Below are 24,406 nucleotides of genomic sequence, written 5' to 3'. Positions count from 1 at the left end.
CGGTCGGATTCTATTCTCTGAGACAAACCAAACCTAGAGAAAACAGGTTGCCGCTGTTTGTGCACTGCAGTCAGGTGCTGGAATGCACTCCAACCATTTTGACATTAAACAGGTGACTGTCAGCATATATCTGTTTCACCGTGCTGATCTTTGGACTGGGTCAACGAAATCTATTTGTATGTCTGACCAAGGTAGTGTCAGACCTCTCTTCCTAAGTGGAGCCCTAAGAGTTGGTGAGGCAGGATGAACTTGTGCACACACCAAACATCCCTGAATATGTAACTCTACATCTTGGGATATGTGTGGCCAATAAGCATATTCTTTCAAAATTTCTAATGTTTTCTGTGAACCTCTGTGACCCACAGGTAATGCACCATGGGCATGATGGCGCATCAACCCCCGAAATAACAAAGGTGCCACCCAGTGGATTTGGCCTGACACAGACTCCCAAACCATCAGTCCATCTTGTAATCGAATTCGCTTTCTGTTCTTTAACAATACCCTTAATTCTTCTCTCCCTTTCAAGTCCTCCTCTATCAGAGAACTTTGCGCTGCATCTAACAAATGGTTGTAGAACAAACCTAAAATGGGATTTTCTTTCTGTGCCTTGACCAAGTCCTGATCAGGGGTATCAAAACTCCACTGCACCACAGCCTGATCAACTGTTCCTGAGATTTGGAGTTTGTTATTCCATCCACCTGGAGTTCACTAAGGAAGTGCTCAATAAGAAATAATTCCGCCATCACTGCCCCAATCCTGATTGATCTACCTTATCATTCCCCTCTTTGTCTACTCCTGGTGTTTTCAGATGGCCTCATATTTTTCTCCAGTGAAGGATCATGTCATTCTTTGAAACAAACATATCAATGACCTGAATAACTTTTACATTTTTGAGTGGCTAATATGTGACAATTTCTCTCAATTTCCACCCCGGTAAATATTCAACAAAACTATTTCGAGCATAATCAGAATCAGTAACTAAAACTATTTCTTTTAATTTATTTTCTACTGCTGTGGAAATTGCCTTATAGATGGCTGCCAACTCTGTAACCTGACTGCCTTTATAACCTAACTTCATGCTTACTCTTGGGATGCCATTACATTTGACCCATACATTGTCTATTTCTGCCACCAATTATTTTTCAGAATCATCCTGCACGTGGTATGCAAATCTATCTATATACATGGTTGGGAGATCCCTACATGTCTCTTCATTGAATGCCTTGTATAGGGATTGTTTAAATTCTGCCACATTTGTTTCTAACTATGTGTCATCAGTGGCACAGACAGCTGCACAATCATACATCCCTGCAATGCCAATGTTCTCTGATGTGATTCTTGACTGAGATAAATTCCCTGATCTAATTCTTTTACTTTTCAAAAATTGCAGGGGCTGGTGATTTGTTTCAACAATTACTCGCTCCCCCTGAATAATGGGGCAGAAATGTAGTAATGCCCATACAGTGGTCAACTTTGCCTTTTCACGTTCACTAAATTTTGTTCCTATCTGTGACAATGCTTTGCTGGCATAGGCAATGGTTTTGTTAATTGCATCATGTTTTTGATATAAAACTGCTGGCATACATTGATTGGTGAACCCTATTTCTATCAAAAAATCTTGGTTCTTCTTTCCATAAGCTAAACATTGGGTATTTATCAGACAGTTTTTCAACTTGGCTATTTCCTCACATTGTTCCTTTCCACATTTCCAGGGTTCTACCAGCTTCATTAATTTAGTCAATTGTTGTGTCATTTCTGCATAATCCTCCATAGAGTTCCTGTTAAACCTTGTCATCCCTAATACACTCTGCAGGCCCTTCAGATGTGTGGGATCTTTTAATTTCTGAATAGCTTCAACCTTTTCCTTTTGTGGGTTTAACCCTTGCTCTGTTACTTCATGTGCCAGGAATTTCACCCTTTTTCTACATCACTGCACTTTTTGTAGTGACACCTTTGCCCCAGCCTTCTGCAACTGTTTGAGCACATGTCTAATTTCATTGAAGTGCCTTTTTATGTCTTCAGTCTTGATCAGGACATCATCCACATAAATCACAGTTCCCCTCTTGGCTGCACCTGTGAGTGCTTTGCTCAGAAATATCCCATACTCACTCCCACTATTGATGTAACAGAACGGGGCATGATTCCAAGCATACTGTAGTTGATTTAATGAAAAGGCAAATAGATTTTGTATGTCTTCAGTTAGGGGTACCCACCAATACCCTGCTGTAAAATCCAAAGTGGTAAATACCTTTGACCCTTGAATCTGTGCAAGGCCTTGATCAATAAATGAAGTGACCACCTTGACACAGGTATCCTCTTGTATAGCTCCCTCAAGTCAGAACACAAACGCCACTGACCATTGGGCTTTAGCATACCTAGTTGGCACCTCAGCTTCTGTTTCAATTTGCTGTATTTCAATCTGCTGTTTTTCTTTTTCATATTCACCCACATTAAATAGGCTGCAATCAACCTGATGACAACAAATCACATCCTTTCATTCATAAGGGTATACAGACTAAATCCTGAAAATCACATTTGGTTTAGAATCTAAGGACTCAGGCAATTCATCCTGTGAAGTGACATAGCTGTAAGTGATGTTTACATTCAATGGGCTATTTAGATCAGCAGTGTAGTGAGATTCCTGCACTGCCATCTCTAATGCTGTAACGTCTTCTAAATGAATGCCTTGTTTGAGGAACCTGAAGGCGTCCTTGCTTCTTTTCCCGCAGTATCCTCTTCTCAGGTGGCCAGGGAAAGGCCATTGCTTTTGGATCCAGACCCTGAGGATGGATATGCGAGGGAGGATCACCTGGGCGGAGGAGACTTTGGGAGAGGGCATCCTTAGGTGAGAAATAGTATCCCCCATTTCCCTTTCACCATGAACCCTCCATCCCTCGAGCCTTCATAAGCTTTTGTCCGCCTTTTCCTTGTGATTCCCCTAAAATGTTTCCCAAATGGCATCAGCATAGTACTGGGGCGAAGAAGAGGACAACTGGGCCAACACATCCTCATTTTGTGAAAGCTGACAATTCTCAGCCCCAACCAAGTACTGGGGCGAGGTGGAGAACAGGAGAAATGCAAGACTACTGATTTGCTGGTGAGTGGTCTAGTCCTTTTTGTAAGGGAAATTGAAGCAGGAGCAGAACAAATGGTGTCAGCTGTGGAAGTAAGGTCAGCTGGGGAAGCAAGGTCAGAGGCGGGAGCACAGTCAGCTCTGTGACAGCGAACCTCTCTGGTGTGGTGGCATGTCAGGAAGAGTGCTCAGGACCCGTGAAGCAGTGCAGAGTGTATGAAGTGGGAAGCAACAGTGTACAGAGCTGGAGGCCAATGGCAAGCTGTGAGAAGGAGGCGAGCAAGACCGAGAGGAGCGGTCATTCGTATCCTGCTTTATCGAGGAAGCCACGCAGGGTGTGGTGAGCCACAAGAAGACCCCAGGGGAAGACGCGAGCCACCGCATAGAGAAACACTAACCCTGACAGGGGAGGACCTCACGAGGAGCTGTAAGACGGACCAGTGAATGCAACCAGGAAAGTGGGAACAACGGACTGGCAGGCAGTGATATAATTTAACCAAACGAAGACAATTTGATTATTGAACACAATGAAAGTAATTTAGAGCAAATAAGAGGCACTGGTACACTCACCTGGTATCCACAGGGACGCCACCCAGCTGGGTTACTCGCTGGTATGCTTCTCAGCTTTGCCCTGATGTGGTCTACAGGGAAGGTTCTGCCTTGTGGTTGAATTAGGCGTGCACTCCGTACTGCCTTCTTTGCAGGGGCGCGTTGTCTTTCATGGGCGAGTGCGGTCCAGTTACTTCACTGATGCCAGCCCGTTTGATATTGTTCAGGTAGGTCTTATTGCTGTTCTTTAGTTTTGTGCTATCCTGCATGCCTTTCTTTGTTTAAAATGTTTCTTTTTTCTCCCTTAGGTATGCAGAGCTTCAGCGCGGTGAACTGGCTTGGTTGAACCCCACTGGTAAATAATGGTGCATTAAGAGCGCTATGATGCGGTAAGTAAGCGCTATGCGCAACGCTGCAAAGTCTTGCCTTTAATAACCTGTGTTTTCCTTCCTTGTAGGTCGCAGTGTTCTTTAGCGCGAGTGGAATGTCCGGAGTGGTGCCAGCCGAGAGGCGACCAGCCAGGTAAGCCTTTTGAACAGTTCGTAATTTGTAAATGTCTCTACAGCTTTCTTTAATGTTGCCTCTATCTTCCTCTTTCAGGTCGTTCTGTCCGGGAGGCGTGCAGATTCGAGGAAGCTGTTCTCAGTAGTTGCGAGTGTTTAAAGATGAAGACTGCAGGTAAGATGCAGCTGCTAATGATGTTCCTTTTGTCTCCTTGCAGGTTCTGCTTCTCCGAGGTTCGAGGGAATAGCTGGACACAGTGAGCGTCACGTTGCAAGCTGCAAAGTAACACGAAGCATGTTCTGCAGTCAGGATGTGGTTTATATAGCCCAGGTAAAGTAGTACCAGGGAAAGTAGTTCCAGGCTTGCCACACCCAAAACACGAGACCGCATAGCTTGCTTCTTAGGAACCAAGCTATGTGGATGTCTCCATGTTAGCTGACAACACAATAAAGTAGTTCCCAAGCACATTGTTGTTCATGGTGTATGAGCCCGGCGCCATAGGCCCCAGGACTGGCCCCATGAGGGCTTTTGAAGAGGATGCCAGGCTCTAGAGGCCCGAGTCCTGACTCCACCTGGCCAATGGATTTGCCAGAGGGGGTTTTGGGCGAGGGTCGTGACAAGCACTTTAAATATTGAAAGAGATGAAAGTAACGCATTTTGAATACAAAATGAAATGAAAGTAAAGCATTTCAAATACCAAAAGTTGGGAACACTCTGACATATTGATAGGAGTGAATGAAAGATTGTGAACGTAACGAGAGGAAAGTTTGGAACTGCATTGAAATAATTAACTGTATTAACTGAAACCAGTGCTAGCAAAGCCAAGAGAGCACTGAGAGTTGTATGGAGGATAATAATATAATAATAATAATAATAATAATAAAAATAATAATAATAATAATAATAATAATAGTAATAATATAAATCCAACATTTCCCCCCAGCCAATTAAGTTCAGAAACTTGTGTATAATAAAGAAACAAGCATTGGCAAGAGCCAAGGAAACACGAGAAGGGGGAACAAGTGTAAGGTGGTTAAACAAGCCACAATACAGTGTCAGGAGAGTGTGACACATGTGACTGAAACAAACCACGCTGCTGAGGAGAAGAAGTGGACTGGCATTAAAGGAAAAGCAAAAAACCAAGGGTGCCGGTTACGTGACCTCTGATGGGTGGACAGTGTGGTCCAACAACTGCGCCTAGACCGGCTGCTCCTGAATGGAAAAGTCACTGAGAACACCTATACAGAAGCTTGTGTTGTGCAAAAACCCTGATGTGATATTGAACTCTTTATGCTTGAAAGCTGGAAGATTTGAACTCTTGGGAAAGGGAACCCCTGTGTTTCATCAACGATTTTGAACCGGTGAAGGGGTGCTGATTACAAGCCAAAGAGCTAGAAGAAGCTGTGAACTTTACGTTGAACACTATTCATTTTTGATGCTGATATCCCTACACATTGTATGCAGTTAGTGGGGCATAGGTTTAGGTTTTGGACACAGACAGATGTTTTACTTCGGACTTATTGACATATACTATCCTTAGTTTTCTTTAGATTAGGGAAATCCCACCTTAGCATAGGGCAAGTTAGGCATTCATCCACCCTGCCTTTTAAGTTTAATAAAACTTGATTGAGAACACTTGAACCTGTTGTCTGCGTATGACTCATGATGCCTTCACACTTGGCACTTCTTATTATTCACCAGTATTCGAATAGGGCCATCCCCAAACTCTACTAATGGTGTATATTTACATTCTAGCCCCTGCTGTCTCATGGATTCATTGAGACAGCACGACATCCTTTCATCGTGGGATGACATTTGGCTTGGTTTTCTGTCGCAATTTTATAATGAAAAAACTCATCAAACTTTTCAGGGGTGGTTAGAAAAATATATATATGGGGTGTGGGTGTTCGGGAATTGATAAAACAATTTAACGAGATGGGTGGCTTGTGGGCTGAACCCCCAAAATAAAAAAATACAAGATTTTTCATTATGATATCTGTGGGAAAAAACCCTGCGAAATATCATCCCGTGATGAAATGACATGGAACCTAAAGACACGCAAATGCATCAGGCCCTTTCATCTGTTGTCCCTTTCTGTACTTTAATGCTATTGCAAATTGTCTTGTGAAAGTAGAAATAATAACATCCTTCTTTACTTGAAGCTCAATTGCATATGGCATCATTGGAGCACAATGATAAGCTTGTCTTCTGTTCTTAAATTCAGTTGCTGCTCCACCCAGTCTACACCAAATCTTTTGATTCAAGAAATCCCAAGCCATACACATTCTGTGCATGATGTCATTTCCTAGATAGAATTTAGATTTGGTTCCACTTACACCCATACATTGTGGTGAATGCTTTTGGATTCTTGACATGCAACGTTGCCCCAAATCAGGGCTCTCTAGATCAAAAATGTGTTTTTTTTTAATTTTAAAACTTGGTATCTCTTCTGTGTCAAGCATGTGTTTTAACACATTTTTATTGATGACACTCTTTTGCTGCTCTAAGGCCAGCATTGCTTCATTCATGTCTGGATGCCCATTCACATGCACTAGAACCCAGGCCTGACCTTCATTCATGTGTATTTCTGCAGTTGTTGACATTTATTTTTCCTGTTCTAACTCTGTAGCTATATTTTGTTTACAGTTTTCCTCACTTAGATAAAAATGCAATGTGTTTTCATCTATCTGTGTTTGCCTGTTTTTCTCAGGGTCCAAGTACATCTCTAAAGATTGTGTTTCTTTTTCTCCTTGCATTTCACCCTGGCACACGAGGATGACAGTGATGTTAGGTACACAGACATTCTCAATATATACTTCCACTGCACTCTCTGTTCTAGCAATGGTGTGACATTCTTTTGCACTGTTACTCCGGCTCATTACCAAGGGCCACAACACCTCCATGTACCCCATCAATGAGGGGTGACAGTCTTTAAGGCAATTTGTCCCTCACATGAATGGGGGTTCTTCAATGGGTGTGACCACCACCTCCTGTCTCATTCTCTGCTTCCCTACTTTGATGTCAACTTCAGTGACACCTTCCACTGGTATTTCTTCTCCATTGTAATTATGCACAGAGCCTTCAATCCATCTCAGCCTATGCATGTCTTGTGGTGATCTCCCTTCATTTTTGCTGGCCAATAATTTTCTTGACATCACGGTTGCCTGTGCCTGTGCCAATCATTGCAAATGTATCACACCTCTCTTCAATATTAATAGGAGCATAATACCTGTCCCCACATTCTTCAAGTATGCACAGGAAGTACAAATTGTTTCTGTTTTCATGGCTTATTTTCTTTCGGCAGGCCTGACTTTGCTAGACAAAGGGGCTTTTGAAATGACATTTTGAAATGACATTGTACCCCCCTTTTTGCCATCTCTTTTTCAATGTCTTTGTTTATTTTTCTGTTCTGAGAATTAATTAGCTTTGCCACGGACAGCCCCCTTTCTATCTCAGAACCACCAGTGTTCTCCCCCCATTCCTCTTATGCTTTATCCCCATCGCCTGGATCTCTTCCACTTACCTCCACTCTGGAACCCAATTGTTCTGTATTTTCATTAGCGCTGTGTGGCAGAACATCAGTTTCTGGTGTGTCACATTTACATATTTCTTGTACCATACCTGTTATTTCTGCCTCAGGGAATATCTGTGGCTTGAAATATTCCTCAGGGAATTCACCTGCATCTGACCTTTGCATCGTTTTCATTTCTTTGGATATATGATCGCTATTAGAACTGTCAGGCAACGCAATTCCTTCATTTTTTGTAGCAGTACTGCATGAGGGACCAATGATACTAATACGAGGTGGTGTCTCACGAGAAAACACACAATTCAAAATATTTAATTCAAATGCATAACAAATAGACCATTCATCTTCTGGAGCACCGAAGGAACAATAGACGTATCAATGTAGAGGGATTATATTCAATCATAAAAATATTTTTTTATTGTTCAATAGAAAACGATACATTTTAAAAATAGAATATGAATAAGGCAGTATAGTACATATGCAAACAAAGGGCAAACGTGCCAAGGGAATATATTATTGGCACACTGCCTGTGCAAACATTATTTTAGTGCAACAGATGACTTACAAATAACAGAAACAAGTATTACACATGTGCAAACCTTGATTCGAAAGAACACTCACAATAATTGTGCAAATGCATATCAGTGCACAGAACATCTCAATATCAATGATATGCATTCAAATAAAATATTTAGAATTGTGTGTTTTCTCGTGAGACGCCAACTCGTATTGGTATCATTGTTTTTTTCCTTCTTTTTTCTCCTTTTTATCTTCCGTATTGGGATCATTGTTGACCCGAGGTGACTACGAAGTGAAGGGTACTCCCATCCATAGTTTAAGGATGGGGTACCAAAGCACGGTGCTGGCCAGTGAATGCTTGTGAATCAAGGAAACACTGCAAAGCATAGCAAAATCGGATATTAAGAATAATAAGAAAAATGAGGGCAATCACAAACAGGAGCACCGCACCACTGACTGAGGCTCGAGTCAAGCAATCACATGCTTTGAAAGCTCTCCACTGATCAAAGGCCTCATGCGTCATCATTCAAGGCCAGGAGGGTGGCTATTTTGTTTGGTCATTTTTAGTTCCCTGCAAAACAAAATCCACTCAGGACCTAGCTAATCCTATTGGTATTTCACCAAGCTCCATGGATGACATCACTTGGTCTAAGAGTAACCGACACACTCATAGGTTGCAGTCCTACCCTCAGAGCATCCCCAGTCAACATGCTCTCACAGCTGGTGCTGATTATCCACCGAAGCACATATTAAGCTAACATCGGACACAGAATCATATGCAGATAATTACCGTGCTAAAAATGCAAGTTCAGCGGTCAGCACATTCTTGCAGGTAACTGATGTCTCAGCAAGAAACTCACTCTAGAACAAACACATTGACAGCTCACGTGGTGGGGACACTTTTTTCATGTTTTCTTTTTTTTTTTTTTAGAGAAAGCTGTACTCAAACACACTTGTATTTGAATGTTCCTCTCAATTGCAAAGCATCCACTATATACATTTCCTACTAATTATTTTTTTCAGTTAATTCAGTTTGCACTTTTTTTGCTGAGCGGGTAGACATAACTGGTCGCACCAGTAAGAAAGTCACGAACTGTTTCCAATACTTAGTTCTCAGCTGACATTCCCCTCAGTAATCCACCCCTACTGCTAAGATGTATAATGCTCTAATAAATGGGGTTGTGGACAATAAACAAGGGAGGTAAGTAAAGAATAGAATTTAGTTACTCATAGATTTCCTATTTTGAATTGAATAGCTCTCTCTAGGGTAAACCACAGTGAGAACTGGCCCCAGGTTGTTTAGGCACATAACCACTCCAATGAGGAGCTGTGGTGGGAATGCAGACAGTTGGAAGTTGTCTATACAGTAAAAACTCCTCATCATATCTGTGTCTATGATACTGAATATACAATTATGTTATGGAGGGTCTGTCTCATTAAAACATTGCTATTTCACAAAGGAATGAAACAATGTTCATCTTTGATTGCACACTTTTACTGACGCCTGAGCACTTCTTTACAGTATAGGCTGCCATTTTAAATTGAGTATATGTGGACGTCAAAATTAAAGCGAGGTTGTGTATTTAAAAAAAACGATAATGGATTGGGCTATTACTGATTGAGGCAATAGACCACAAAAATAACTGGTAGGAATCCTCACGAGAGAGAAGAATGTGGGATCTATAGGTTTTGATGTTGATAGAAACCGACTCTGAGTAGGATCCTATTGTCTCGGGGATAACCCATTGCTGATTACTGCTATAGTGAGAAGCACAGACAAACAACACCTTTCGGCCACCACCAGGATCCTGAACTAGCCCCCTACCCACCTACAGCCCAAGAAGCTCTCTTGAGCCTGCTCCCGATCCTCGCTTCCAAATTCCCATGGGCCACTACTACTCACACTCTACCACATAACTGATTCTGGTGCAGAGCCTAATAGGGGCTCAGGCCATGTCACGCACCTGCTCATACTTCAACTCCTCCAAGCCTCACACACTTCTGTTACAAGTGTCAAAGCTCCAAGTAGCATCTGCATAAGTGTTGAGCCCCTGAAGGATCCCCTCACCCAACATGCCTCAGAGATGCAGGTGATGGAGGGACGTAAGATTGCAGGGGAGGGGGGCAGCAGCATATACGGAACCAAGATACAGGACTAGACTAAGACATCCTAATTCAAAAGCACCAAAATGCATTTCACATTGAAAGATGATGCTCCACTAACAACTATTGTAGTACCTTTTGCATTTCCAGTAAAGCCACATCGAAGAGATCATTGTGATCATCACGTCTTCGCAATTCTGTTGCGGGACTCAAGGTACATTCTCTTCTTGAGTGGCACAGCTCTTCAGAAATTCGGTTTTCATGGACTCCAGTTAGTCATGGTTTCGTTATTATCTATGTACATGCCCGCATGCGTTTCTCCACTCATCTGACACCATGTCGTTTTGTTCTGTTGAACCCTGTGTCCCCAGGTCGCCCTGTGCCTCTCCCTCTGGGAGGTCTTTGGCACTCTTGCACTACTCCAGGAGTGCAGAATCCGCTTTGAATATTGAAGACTACCTCTGACTGGCAGGGAAGGAAGGTCATTCAACTAAAGCAAGAACCACCTTAAAGCAACCTGATCCATTGGGTTAATTCCTTTCGACACATTCCCAAAAGAACCCTTTCAGGCAGAAACATTCACAGTCTCGACCCTTTGGAATAAAAGGCCCAAAATAGTTTATGTGAACGGATCTATTTTCGTAGGCTGGTAACAAAAGGCTGACCTTGCGGATTCAAGAACTAAAAGGCTTCATGCGCGGGAGTCGTCCTTTTATTATAAGCCCCCTCATGCTTTGGGGGACACATCCCGTGCACACCCTGCAATAAGCCTCCCCCAAACCCCAGGTCAACCCCCTCTCACAGTCTGTGGGTTCCAGTTCCATCTGTTCACGATCTGAAGAGAGTGAACCCGGAAGCCTGACGCACAGCACGCCGTGCACCTGTGCGTGGCCTTTTGGGACTGGGGCTTCCAAGTGTACTCTAATGCTATGGGATTGAACAGCCTAATTTGAGGATCCTTCTATCTTGCTGATAAACCAGAGCCTTGAAATTAGTTCACGACATCACTTGCTCCAACTTGTTCACTTTTGTATGCAGGTTGCATGATCATTGTTGGAGGTCTTTCTCTGAATGCCTAAGTGACATATTTGGTTGTATTGTGCAGTTATCAACAGGAACATGGCATCTCCATCAACCATATCAAGGAGCTTAATTTCAGAATCCTACAGATGCATTGGAAATAGTGTTATATGTTTAATTATAACTGAGAGAAAGAATATAGCCCAGGAACTGTTTAAGTTATTAGTCTGTAGGGATTTATAAAGGAGTTATATATTAGCTGTAATAATAATATATTTATGCAATTGTCTATGATGTGGCTTTTAGATGGTACCTTTTTGCAACTATACAAATATTTCTAGTTTTATAATTTGTTTGTAATTGAATCACATATAGATCAATGATAACATATTCCTCAAAACTGAACATTTTGTTTGGGGTTAGACCTCACCCATGGACCTGTGCATGTGGCGCTGCAAACAACCCTCACTTGCTTTTCTAAAAACTTCTTGAGGTGACCTCTCTTATGCCCAGAGATGCTGTGGCACAAGCTCCATCTTCACTGCACCCCGGTGCCTGGAAGTGCCATGATGGCGCTGTCCCCCTATGTTATGTGCTACTCTAGCAGAATTGAAAAAGCCTAAAATGACTGCTCTGGTGGTGAAAGTGTTGGCTTTTCCCAGCTTGTCTGCATGATATGCCAACCACGCTACCTATTTAGATGGCTGATCGGGATGCAAGATGCAAACTGCTTTTGAATTTGCATAGACCAAAACTCGATAACATCAAAAACGGGGCAATGTGTATGTTTATCGAAAGAATAATTTTTCGTTTCATGCATTTTAAGAAAGCCTATCATAGCTCTGAAACTAATTTGGGAAACAAACAAAGGTCATGTTGCAAGCTACATTGATGACGTCATCAGTTGTCTCTGCCTGTCACTGGTAATACTGGCTACATCTTTGTGATCATGAATGTCTTGGCAGCGCTCTTTCCTGATAGTCAACTGCTGCGTTTTTCACTAACAGATGAGCGAATGCTGACCGAAGAAAAGGTCCTACTGTGTGAGAATCCTGAATGCATTGACAAAAGAAGAGCCTTCAAGGTAAGAATATGCATTGACTATGAGGCAACAGTGCCGGAAGATCAATAGTAAGTAGGATACTAGGTGTATCTCCTGTCTGTGTCAGAACTGAACTCCATTGGCGCTGTACTCACTTTCCAGATACTCCTCTACCTGGCCTGTGATTGGTGGCTTGTGATAAGATCTCCAGTGAATACTATGAAGTTACTTTCACCCAAAAAGTAAATGTTATACTTTGTGATCTACTCTTGGGGACTCCTTATGAGTGTGGTGGCGATAGTCAAAACCTGTAATATTTTAAATACCTTATTTTTTTAAATGGTAAATACTTATGAGTTGAAATGCTGAGTTGGGATCTCGTGGGATAGGGTTGTGAGAATGGGATCTCTTGGGATATTTACTACTTGGGGTACATAGAAATTGCTGATTTGCATAAATAACCCATAGTTAATGTATACAATGTTTCATGTGTACCCCATGTTATATGATATGCAGTGATTATATTGAATACAAAACCAATGAAAAAATAAAGCATGAAAAAACAACAAATACCAACATAACTCCTTTTTTTAAAAAAACTATAAATGGGGTTGTGAGAGGGAATAGTGGTTTTGGGGGTGGGGAAAAACTATTATTAAAAAAGGCGGGTTTTGGGGCAGGGTCCCCCCAAAACATTGCAAAATTAATTAGTTATTTTGGAATTAGTTATTTTGTAATCATTATTTTTTCATTAGTTATTATTTCATTAGTTATAGTTGCATGTACCCATGTTATTTAAGCCGTGTTTCTGTACTAGTAATGAGCTGGTATTGTTAAAATCCGAGTTATTTAGTTTACCACATGTTTTTACCATTATAACTATACAAATAGTGAGGGCGTCTGAGAAACATCAAATAGTTGTATCAATTGAATCAGATTGGCTCGTGTAAAAGATGGTTTGCTCACCGCTTTGCACAAAAAATTGACAGAAGGATTTCAACCAAATATTGACTGATGTTTCCAAGGCAGTGTCTTCAAAAGAATCAGAATATCTTCTGTGAATAATTGTGAATCAAGTATGTGCCAAACATTTCCAATAGGGACAATATTATTGGTATGTAAAGAAATTATTCCACACAGTGCATGTAAAGTAATTTGCACAAAACTCTGGAAAAAAGATTTGTGAATTGTGGCATTCAGATATCCCCGCCTGCTTTTTTCAAATTTTGCATGGATTTTTAGTTTTTGTTATTTTAAAAAAGCGATTGTCTTCTACGTTGTCAAATGCAGGAACAGGGCACTGTACACTGTACCTCCGGGAGACCCTTGTGGAGGAAGTTATGTAGCAGGTAGATCATTGCCGCTGTACAGAGTGATGAAGTGATCTCACAGTCATTGGCACATAGACTTGGACATGCCATCTGAAGTCATTGAGACCAGTGGTATGCCCAAGTGCAGACTAAGACACTCAGTCTGGAAAGCCGAAAATCCAGAAACCGAGAGTCCCAGATCCACCTCTTGTTTAGGAGGGAAACCTGGACTGGATCCAGGAGAGCCTCTTTCTTCCAAGAAGAGGCCCATGAATATTTCCAATACAAGTTCCTTGAGTCAAGAGCAACATCTAAGAATCCATCTGTCACACAGTGGACATTGATCAACAAATAGGCCAGACAAGAGAGTCGAGTTAACAAAGGCTTTTAACAACATATGTGTGCAAGTGTGGCCAAAATAAACAAATAGTGACTTAATTAAACAAAACGTTACCAGGATGGTTCTCCTCCTCCAAAGTAAATGTTTCTCATGAAAGTAAAGTGTTCCAACATATGTTCTGCCAGAACCCTAATTTTCACAGTATTTGAGGTCTCTTCTGATGCACACTCTTTTGCACAGTTCTTAGGGACTTTTCTCTTAGGGCTGTACTTGAAGCTTGTGGGTGGATTCCATAAATGGGGCTGTGAAAGGCAGGCCTTCTAGGATGGATTTGCGCAAGAGGTATGTGGAGGCTGTCCTAGCACTGGGGCAGGGTTCTCACTAGGTTCTTCCCTTCCTTCCTCTCTGTCAGAGCTCTGCTCCTCCAATCACCTGCTCCAATCCCTCTCTCTGCACCGGCTTCTCAACCCGACAAATTCTTTCTCTTTGCCATTCGTCTTCTGCGGTATACTTTTTATCTTTGGATCCATGTCTGTCTTAACAATTGTCTGCTCCCCACTTTACTGTAATATGCCCTCTCATAGTCCTTTAAACATCCTCCCTATCACCTTCTCTGTTTACCATACTACCTCCTCCTTCACCTCCTGTAGGATATCCAGTGTTTTGCCTTCACTTATTTCTAAAACCTCCTACTGTACCAAGGTTTCTTTGTTTCTTCACTTCCTTCCATACTTCCTACCAGCCCTACTGTTAAGGGGTGTGTGAGGAACCAGTAATGAGATGTGAACAAAGAGGACTCAGTGATTGCTATAAACTTTTATTCAAAATAAAACAGGTTGGAAAATGCATCAATGCTGCTCTAGTCAGTATTTCCCAACCTTAACCAAAGACTAAGGTTCTGTTCTGTGTCAAGATGTTCAAAGTACAATGTCCTGTGTCTGGAATCCTATCCTTGCCCTGGCATTTTAAAATGAACTTTAAGGTGATAAGGGTAATGGCTTGATCTTAAAAGTGTACACATATTCAAAGTTCCAAAAGAAAATGGTAACTCGAACAAACATTTCCAAATAGATAGTGTTCACAGTTCCAGGGGATGTCTCCCTTCCCCAGGTTTCACTCCACCACAAACAATAGTTCAATAAGAATAATCAAGTTCTATATAGCCCAAGAGGACATCACCTACCCCATGGTATTTTCTGTTCACTTCACAGACTTGGCTTTGCCTGGTATACTCTCCTGCCAGGTCTGTCACGATCCATGCACCTGACCCCCCTCAATGTATAACAGCCCCCTGGAAGCAGTGGGTCTAAAACCCTTCACACTGGCCCCAAGGGCTTTAAAACTGTATCAGAAACATACATGGAGTCAGTCAGCGCCAGGATCAATTTCAGGAATAAAGCAATACCAGTTTTGGACCTTAATCCAACATGGAGGCCTATTACACAGCTCAGTTCTTTAGAAGCAGGCCATGCGGTCTAGTGTTTTTGGTGTGGCTGGGCCTGGAACTACTTGGCCCGGAACTACTTTTCCTGGGCTATTTAAACCACACCCAAACAGCAGAACACGCTTCAAATTATTCTGCACTCCTGCAGCGTAACGCTGACCATATCCATCTCCTGCTCATCTGCTTCTCCGGCGGCCCGATCCTGAAGCCCTAGATCCGGATTCCATTAAAAACCTGGAAGAACAAGAACAGCATTAGTAAGCAAGAACACTTACATGTGAAGTAACCGGCCTTGAATCCATCCTGCGCTTCGCTTACCTCGCCCATCTCCAGAGTTCGCAGCAACCTGCAAAGGTAAAGAGACAAGTACAGCATTCATAACAATTCTTACCTGGGCAAGCAGCGAGTCCTGGCAGCACCCTGTGCTACTCTTACCTCGCCTATCTCTGGGTTTCACCGCAACTTGCAAGGGAGAAGGAACATGGTCAGCATTAGCAAAGCACTTACCTGGGCAAGTAGCGATTCGATCGCTCATCACTCGGGAACATCACCGCAACCTGTACAAAGAAGAGAAGAGAACACAGGTTAGCAATTAACACCAATAAACAGCGCAGTGCTCCACAGATCAATAACTCACCGTGGTCTTCGCCATGGGTACGGCAACTCCGAGATCGCAACCCTCCCTGTGAAAACAAAAACAGACATTGTTAGGGAACAGCCTAGTGGAGCAAGACGCTGCGAAGACACAGAAAACAGAGGGAAAGAAAGAGACAGAATAAAGATGGAAAAGACATTACTACTCACCTGGAAGACAGCAAGTAGAGTCAGAGTCACAGCCGGTCTGGACTCGACATAAGGGCACACGGTCCAGTGAAGCAACTAGGCCCACGGAACACCCGCACCAACCACGCACCCCTGCACAGAGATGCAGGACGGAGTGTTCAATGCACAAAATCCTAAGGTGAGCAATAACCCCAAGGGAGGGTATTTGGACCAGAGGGAGGTGGGAGTCCACCCATCACAGAACCAGTATCTTAACTCTCTATTCTCCTGTTATAGGCACTACCCAATGTCTGGCACATAACCAAGCAGAGAGGGGTCCGGGAAAGTGCTTAGACCTCAATCCAGTATTGTGTGGCGCCCCCGTGGATACCAGGTGAGCGTAACAGGGCTTTCTTAGACAGTTTACTTAATTTACAATCCCAAAGGCATGGGACTTCTTTAGGATTCTCTTAACACACTTGGCTTTGCCTGGTATATTCTCCTGACACGGTTTTCTCATATCACACAGTTTACAAAGCCAAGGGCATGGGTCTTCCTTAGGAGTCTCTTCATGCACTTGACTTTGCCTGGTATACTCTCCTGCCAGGGCTTTCTTATATAACCCAATTTGCTCTCAATATGGGTGTGGGTCCCATACTTGCACAGTTTTTCAGGCTGCAATCTTTTTCTATGCATTCAACATCCAACAAGTCGGAGACCCTACTTGCAACAGTCTCTCTTTTTCAGGGCTTCTCGTCCTTCCCAAGTGCCCTTTAAGCTCTTTCCCTAGTGGGCAGCAATCATCTCGAAGCACCCCGGTGCCCCACCTTCTGCAGATGAGCTCACTGGTTGTTTTCAGTTGCTTTGTTCTTCCTCACGCCAGACCATGAATACTGCAGTTCACGGGTTGTTAGGGAGAATGCTCAGCCTCTTCTCCACTCTCTGTCTGGCCACTTAGGTTGATGAGCAGCCTCCTGCTCTCATGCCTGCCACGGCAGAGCACAAGCTCTTCTGTACTTTCCCCTCAGGGATGCTGGCCATCCTTAGTGTTGGGCAGGGGTTTGCCTGCTCCTCCCACTTTCACCGAACTTCGCCTGCTGACAGGGTTTCCTTGAGCTTACTTGCTCATGTCAGGTATCCATCTATCTCTCCTGCATCAGCTGTGGGGGAATTTAACTGTCCCAGCGTTGCGTGTCTCCTTCCAACAACAAGAGCGCAGTGTGGGCTTGCATACTCTAGTGATCTTTATAGCTCCATTCCTCCTCCTCGTATTTCCAAAGGATTCATATACATGGGAGTGATGGTTAATTTTTGTCGTTCTAATTTCAGGATATTGTAGAATGCCATCAGCAAGTCTTGCAGGTTTTTGAAGGGCATTACCACAATATGCATTCAAGGCATGAGGAATGGAGGGGGAAAAGCATGATACCATGTCTCAACTGATGACACCTGTCTCTCCCACCTAGGGTTCGCTCCCCCCACATGATCCTCCCTCATACAGCTTCCCCCAGGGTCAGGATCAGGTAGAGGCTGCTGTCCCCTGGCCATATGGAAAGAGGCTCCCTCTGGGAAAGGAGTGATGACATCGTCAGATTCATCACAGGTGTAACAGACACTTTTACTACCTAAAAATAGACAAATACCCCCAAAAAAGAAAAATAGGGAGTAAAAATACTCCCAACCAAAAAATAGAGAAAAAAAGACATAGGAGCCTAAATCCCGAGCTCCATGATTATGTCTAGACCAGTAGTAAATGTAGTACCACAATATCAAACGTCTACTATTACTGCCAGATTTAAAGAGGTAGAACTGTATCTTTTGATGTTCATCAATAACTAGGTGCAAAGAAATATTTATTAAAACACATTTCTGTTTTATAGTTAAAACATGTTATTAGCTACCCTTTGGGAATGGGACTTTTTTTACTCCCTAGATATCATTTCACTCCCAACTTTATGAAATTGGTAGTAAAATATTGCCACTTCAAAATCTATCTGGCGCATTCCTTCCTATGCCCCCTCTGCTTCACTTTCCCTTATCTCCTGTTCTTTCCTTATCCACCTCTCATTGGTAGTTTATCATTAGATGTTAATTCTCCTCTACTCCTCACACCACTTAAGATGGCCCAACTCTCTTCCAACTCTTCCACCTTCTTCACTTCTTCGGGCCTCTTGTTCACCTCTTTGGACAATTTTCTCATAATGACAACTATTTTCCACTTCTCGCCCGTCAATGCCACTTCCTGGAGCTTCCTTTCCCCAGCCTCCTGGGTACTGCTTGTCCCAGCCCACTTGGTACTTAACTCCTTTTGGGTTTTCCATTACCTGGCCTCCTAGGTCCTTCTAGCAGCCTCCTGTCTCCTCCTTACCCTAGCCTTCTGGTTCTCTTGTCCAGCCTTCTGAATCCTGATCTCACCAGGCTAGAGGGGCTTTGCTCCAGTCTCACGTCTTCTCTTCCTATCTCCAGCCAGCACTGAAAGATCTCTTCCTGGTACTCCCACCACCTACGAACTGCACGCTTTAGGTTTTATAGAGTTTGGACCCACCCTACAGCCTCCCTGAAATGGGGATCAGATGTTGTGGTTTCATAAGGGGGACTTGTAAATCCTTGTTCCCTGGGCCTAGAAGGATCTGGACTGCAGCTTTTACAACCACATCCACCATATTAGAGTTCCCAACCTACTTGTGTTTCTTAAGCTGCTGGCTGACTGTTGTAGGAATTTCTCTGTCTAGTTCAGGTCCACCTCTTGGTTTGCATGAATTTGGGAGCTTCTTCCGCTCCCGCACAAGGGAAGCTGAGCATACTAGTACTGCTAGCTCTGTGGGAACACTGCACCTCGATTTTCTTAAAGGAGCCAGAATATTTACCGTTATCCTATGACAAAGTGCCCATTTTGTGACCCCAGCATCCACTTCCTCAGAGAAACAGTGGACTTGGTCAAACATCCCTAACCCGGTATTCACAGACTGTCAGTAGAATGGAAAGAAAATCCATATTTCTCCCACAATCCAAACTGGATTAGAAGGAAGCATTTGCTGGCTTTGGCCTCAGAAGTCCAAAGTACCTGACGGAAGTGCCATACAAACGCTCACAGAGGACATTCATGGAAAATGTGCAACCCTCCTCCAGTGAACAGAGTCAAAATGAAGTGCACCGACTCCCCTCAGTTCAACCAATGGGAGAAACCTCCCCACCAAGCTATGAAAAGCAAAAGGTGTTCTACAGCCTCCCGAACTATCAAGAGGAAAGCTCTGCACTCGCCTGGGGTTCACAGGTGTCCGCAACATTGACGCCTTAAGCAAAGGAAGCTCCCAGAAGCAGACCTGGAGTAACAGAATATTCTCCTCTTCAATCCAAGATTGTTGCCTCCCATTTTAAATATTTTGTAATAGGAGACAGGTCTGCACAGTCCTCCTGCCACTAAGCATGCTCAGGCCTGTGTTGTGACTGCTCAACTCAATCAGGCTGCAAACATTCAGACCAAGCCTTCTTCAAGAACAAGATCCCAGTATAGCAGTGGAAGGGAGTTTTGAAGCTTCCTAATAGGAGTTGGGAAATTGAGATCGATTATTGGAGGAGGCTGGAGGTGAGAGCAAAAGAAACTGGAGCAGGAGGAATGAGCCCGGAAGGAAAATTTGCAAGACAACAGGAGAGGAGGTTGGAGGTAATAGAGAATAGGGAGGTGGTGGAGAGTATGGAGGGATGTGGAGTAGCAACAAAATCCGTTTGGTGGTTGGAGGGAGAGCTAAAAGTGAAGGAGAAGTAGGAAAGAGAACAGATGAGATGTGCAGAGAGAAGGGGCAGTATATTAAAAAAGGAGGCCAGACGTGATATCTAAGGGGAGGAGGAATGTGCGAAGGAGGGTGGACTACTAGTTAAAGATTAGGAGACAAAGAGAGTTAAGGCTGGAGATGGAGAAGGAAGAGAAATGAAAATGGGGCATCACCCCCTGAGCCAGAGGGGTGCCCCAGGAGGTCAAAAGCACTTGGTGAAGCGTGAAGGACGTGGTAGGGAGAAAACGCAGAGGAAGGGACGTGAAGGTGTAGAAATGTTTCCCTAGAGACATGAGACACTTATTGCACAATGAGGGTGGACACAAGAGCGGTGTGTTGGGGACTACAACGAGGTCCCCAAGATAAGGAGATGGCACAGGGAAACAGAACCAGCCTATAGAGAATCTCCGCTGGCCAGCCTCCTGGTGCAAGATGCTGTACTCATGGTCATATGGTTTACGGCCGTCTACCGCTGTTTAGAGTTCGAATTGTCGGTGGAGTGAGCCTGCGCTACAGATTGACACTGGATTTGGCAATAGTGTTATTTGGATTTGGTCCATTGGGTGCATTTTCCTTTGTAGCACCCGTTCCTTCATCTGTGGAGGTGTTGCGATACCTTGGCGGACTGAGACGCCCATTGATTTATTGGTTTCCCATTGGTGAGCGATAGGCAATTTGTCACCCCCAGACGCCTACAGAAGGTTCACAATTCGGAGGCCCCAGTATTTTTTGCCATTGAGGGTGCCAGAAACAAGCCAGTCAACACGGTGTTGAAGAGATTTTTGGATGTTTTAAATTATCCCCTGAAGAATGTTCTCCCTAGATGGGTTTTGAAGTACAGAAACATGTGGGGATTGATATTTTAACGACACATTGAGATTGTTGTGTTTTGTTATGTGATATCTTTTGTGTCCTGTGGATTTGTATGACTTTTTTATGCTTCAGAATTAGTTTCTTCTATTATTAGAAGCAGCACTGTGTTATGTAAGGGTTGTTTTTATGTTTTAATATTTTTCTAAACGCATTGAATAAATATCGTTTTTGTAAGGTAATTTAAGCACACAGTCCATTTTTCCAGGATGGGAGATCACACAGAGGTTCTAAATCTGGGTGGGAGGGTGCGAGTGGAGAAAAAGAATCATCTTACTCTTTACTGTATTATATAAATCAACTTCCCTGTTGGTGGAGGAAGATGACATTTTCTGAATAGGGACTTTGTTCACATATTTGAACATACCGCAAGATGCTGTTACACCACCCACTCTTACTATTGCCCAGAACAACCATGCAAGCATACAAATGCGATGAAACTTCGGTGAGGAGTACTTCTAAGAAATGACAGAGAGAAGTCGAGGGGCCATTAAGGAAGAGTGTAGAGTGCATGACAGAAAAGGGAGACTATTCAGGGAAGGGATCCATGTACTGAGAAGTATGAATACCAGAGGTCTCTGTTTGAGACCCAGACACATTTGGTTTAAGCTCAAGAGATTTTTGCTGAACCCCAGAGACTTCTTGTTGGACCCAGATAGTTGTGTATGAGTCCCATAGACTTCAGTTTAAACCCCAGAGACATTTGTGGTGCCTTGAGACATTTAATCAAGGAGAAACTATTCTTCAGATTATTGGGAAAGACGCTCAAAATCCATCCCACAATTCTGCCATCTTGAATCAAGCATTTGAAAATGACTTGGAGTGTTGTGTCATGTGTAGTGTATATTACAGTTGATTGGAGGGTATGAAGAGTACACCTGTGTCAATGTGTCTGCAGAGCTCTGGACAGTTTCTTAGTAGTCATGCTCTGGACTGCAAAATGATGTTGAAATTAGACTTTGGCTGTGTTAATGTTGTTCAGGCTGGTCGTCTTTGGAAGGACGAGGACAGTGGCTTGCTGTAGTGCACGAGATTTGGACCCACTTAAATCAATGCCTTGTTTTGCAGGATGCGGAGGAGGGCTAGGTTTAGGAGGAATTATTTTAGGAACCAGGGTGATATAGTTTAGTCTAATATTTTTCTAAAAAGGTAACAGGCGCCCCTCTCCAGAAAGAACATGGCTTGATAACCTGTTCTGTGGATTTTTCCCATTTGATAGTTTGCAACCATCGCTTTTTGCTCACTGTACCTTTCACAGATGGGAAATATCCATTTGCATATCAGTATTTGTCCCGCCCACATGGGCAGTCCAGCACCGAAATGCTATGGCAATTCCCTTCTGAACAAGAGTACCAACAACAACCCGATACACGTGTTTCAGCCTTTTTGGGCCTCATCAGTGAGGTGGAGCTGTGCCTCTCTGAGCACAGTGAGCAAGGGGTTGACATCTGGATGACCCTAGGAAACCTAGGGTGACTAATCCTAAGTCCCTTGAACAATCAAAAAATAGTTCATAGGCCCCCCTCTGCGAGAATGAACACGGCCCATTGGCCTGTTCTTTGGGAAGTTACCCACTCGAGAGTCCACAGCCACACTTTAGCTCACTGTACCTTTCACAGATGGGAAATACCCATTTGCATATCAGTTTTTGTCCCGCCCACATGGGCAGTCCTGCACTGAAATGCTATGGCAATTCCCTTCTGAACAAGTGTACCAACACCAACCCCATACACGTGTTTCAGTCTTGTTGGGCTTCATCAGTGAGGTGGAGCTGTGCCTCTCTGAGCACAGTGAGCAAGGGGTCCACGTCTGGATGACCCTAGAAAACTTAGGGTGTCTAAACCTAAGTGCCTTGAACAATAAAAAAATAGTCCATAGGCGCCCTTCTGCGAGAACGAACACGGCCCATTGACCTGTTCTTTGGTATTTCCCATCTGTGAAAGGTACAGTGAGCTAAAATGTGGCAGCGGACTCTAGAGTGGGTACCATCCCATAGAGCAGGCAATTTTTGCTGTGTTTGTTCTCATAGAGGGGAGCCCACGACTACTTTTTTGATTACACTACGAAGCACTTTGCTAATCTGAGTATTTGGAAATTGCTTTGTTTTAAGCCTGTTCACTTAAGAAAAAAGACTGTGATCCAAAGAAAAATGGGCTAATTGATCACAAGGTCACTTTTTGCAACTCTGCCTTACTCCTGTGGTACCCATGAAAAGAGTGCGCTACTTACAATACGTTCTTTGTGGCTCGAAAATGTCCCTCTCCAAGATCCTCCTGCTATACCCCTTTTTTTTATTCATCCCTATATTTGGGGCTTTAGAGAATAATCTCTGAAATGCTTCCCGACTCTTGAGACACTATGGACTGTCTGACTTTACCTTGTTTAGTGCAGAAAGAATGCAAACATCCAAACTGTAAAATGCAGGCTTTTGGTGTGACTGCATACCGACTGTCATCTATATCTGTTTTGATTAAGTCATTTTCCAAAAATTCCTCTATTATATTGTTTAACTGTTTTCGCTTTGATTTAACGACCTAGAAATTCTGGAAAGGAAAACGGAATAAGAATCACTAAAGACAGCCCCAGCCAGCAAAGAGCCAGAGGTTGATGGGTGGAAAAATTCCACATCTCAACTTCAATTACAAGGCATTTGACAAATGTAGCTTATTATTGTGAAAAAAATAGCTCGTTATGTGCCTCTATTTAAAATAACATATTTTCCAGCCGGGGGACTTCACTACACTGGGCAATAGGCATTTACAGTGAACAGAGCAATTTAGTTTTAAAATGGGCTTAAACCCTTAAAACAATGAAACTCAGCTGGTAAGAAAATACCTCTAACAGAAAAGGAAGACAAAAAATGGGAAATTGAGGAACGGTCAAAAGGACAGTCCCTCAATTTCCCTCAATACCACCTGAAGAAGTCATACAATTGGAAGTGTTTCAGGGTTTAATGTGCTGAACCGTTCCTTCTTTCGTTAACAAAGTGTCTATTTTGGAGGCTGAAAACCTCAGTATTCAAATATGGCCACCCTCTTCCAAAGCTTTACCCTTCTATTTACACTTTGTTTAACTTCTTTAAGAACTTGTAAACCACATGGATGGGAACGAATTGTTCCACGTCTGCATTTGTACTGTATATAGCACACCATAAAAATATGTTCACTTACAATGTAAAATTAAGTATGAAGCTCTGACTTAAATCCATTACGTTTTACAAAGCCTTTTTGTGGGGAACTGGTAAATGTCAAAACATTTCCTAGGTGTATATTACTCAAAGACTGGGGCTTCGGTTATCAGGATCTTGTGAAATATCATAGAGGTTTCCTGATTAAGAAGGTGTGAAAAACCAAAGGGTGTTTCACGACCTAGTCCCTGTGGATCCCATACTCTGGTGGCCAGGGAAAGACCATTGCTTTTTGATCCCGACCCTGGGGGTGGACAAGCGAGGGAGGATCACCTGGGTAGGGGGTCCTCTAGGAGTGGGGGGGAAGCACCTGATGGTAAGACATGGTATCCCCCTTTTCCACAACCCATCTAACCCCATCCCTGCTTATTTTATGGGAAA

At 43.2% G+C, this 24,406-nt stretch overlaps 1 protein-coding gene across 1 annotated transcript in view; it reads left to right on the top strand.

Moving 5' to 3' along the window:
• PLEKHG5 (pleckstrin homology and RhoGEF domain containing G5) overlaps positions 1-24,406 on the top strand; it is a 1,536,154-nt gene that overhangs the window by 442,568 nt on the left and 1,069,180 nt on the right. The window contains exon 2 of the mRNA XM_069610302.1: positions 12,305-12,381. Coding sequence (XP_069466403.1) covers positions 12,305-12,381 — 77 coding nt within the window. The remainder of the gene's footprint in view (positions 1-12,304; positions 12,382-24,406) is intronic.

This window comes from Ambystoma mexicanum, chromosome 8 (genome assembly GCF_040938575.1).
Source record: "Ambystoma mexicanum isolate Mex_15411 chromosome 8, UKY_AmexF1_1, whole genome shotgun sequence".
NCBI classification, from domain to species: domain Eukaryota; kingdom Metazoa; phylum Chordata; class Amphibia; order Caudata; family Ambystomatidae; genus Ambystoma; species Ambystoma mexicanum.
The sequence above is the reverse complement of the archived record's forward strand: the minus strand, read 5'-3'. Positions and strand labels throughout refer to the sequence as shown.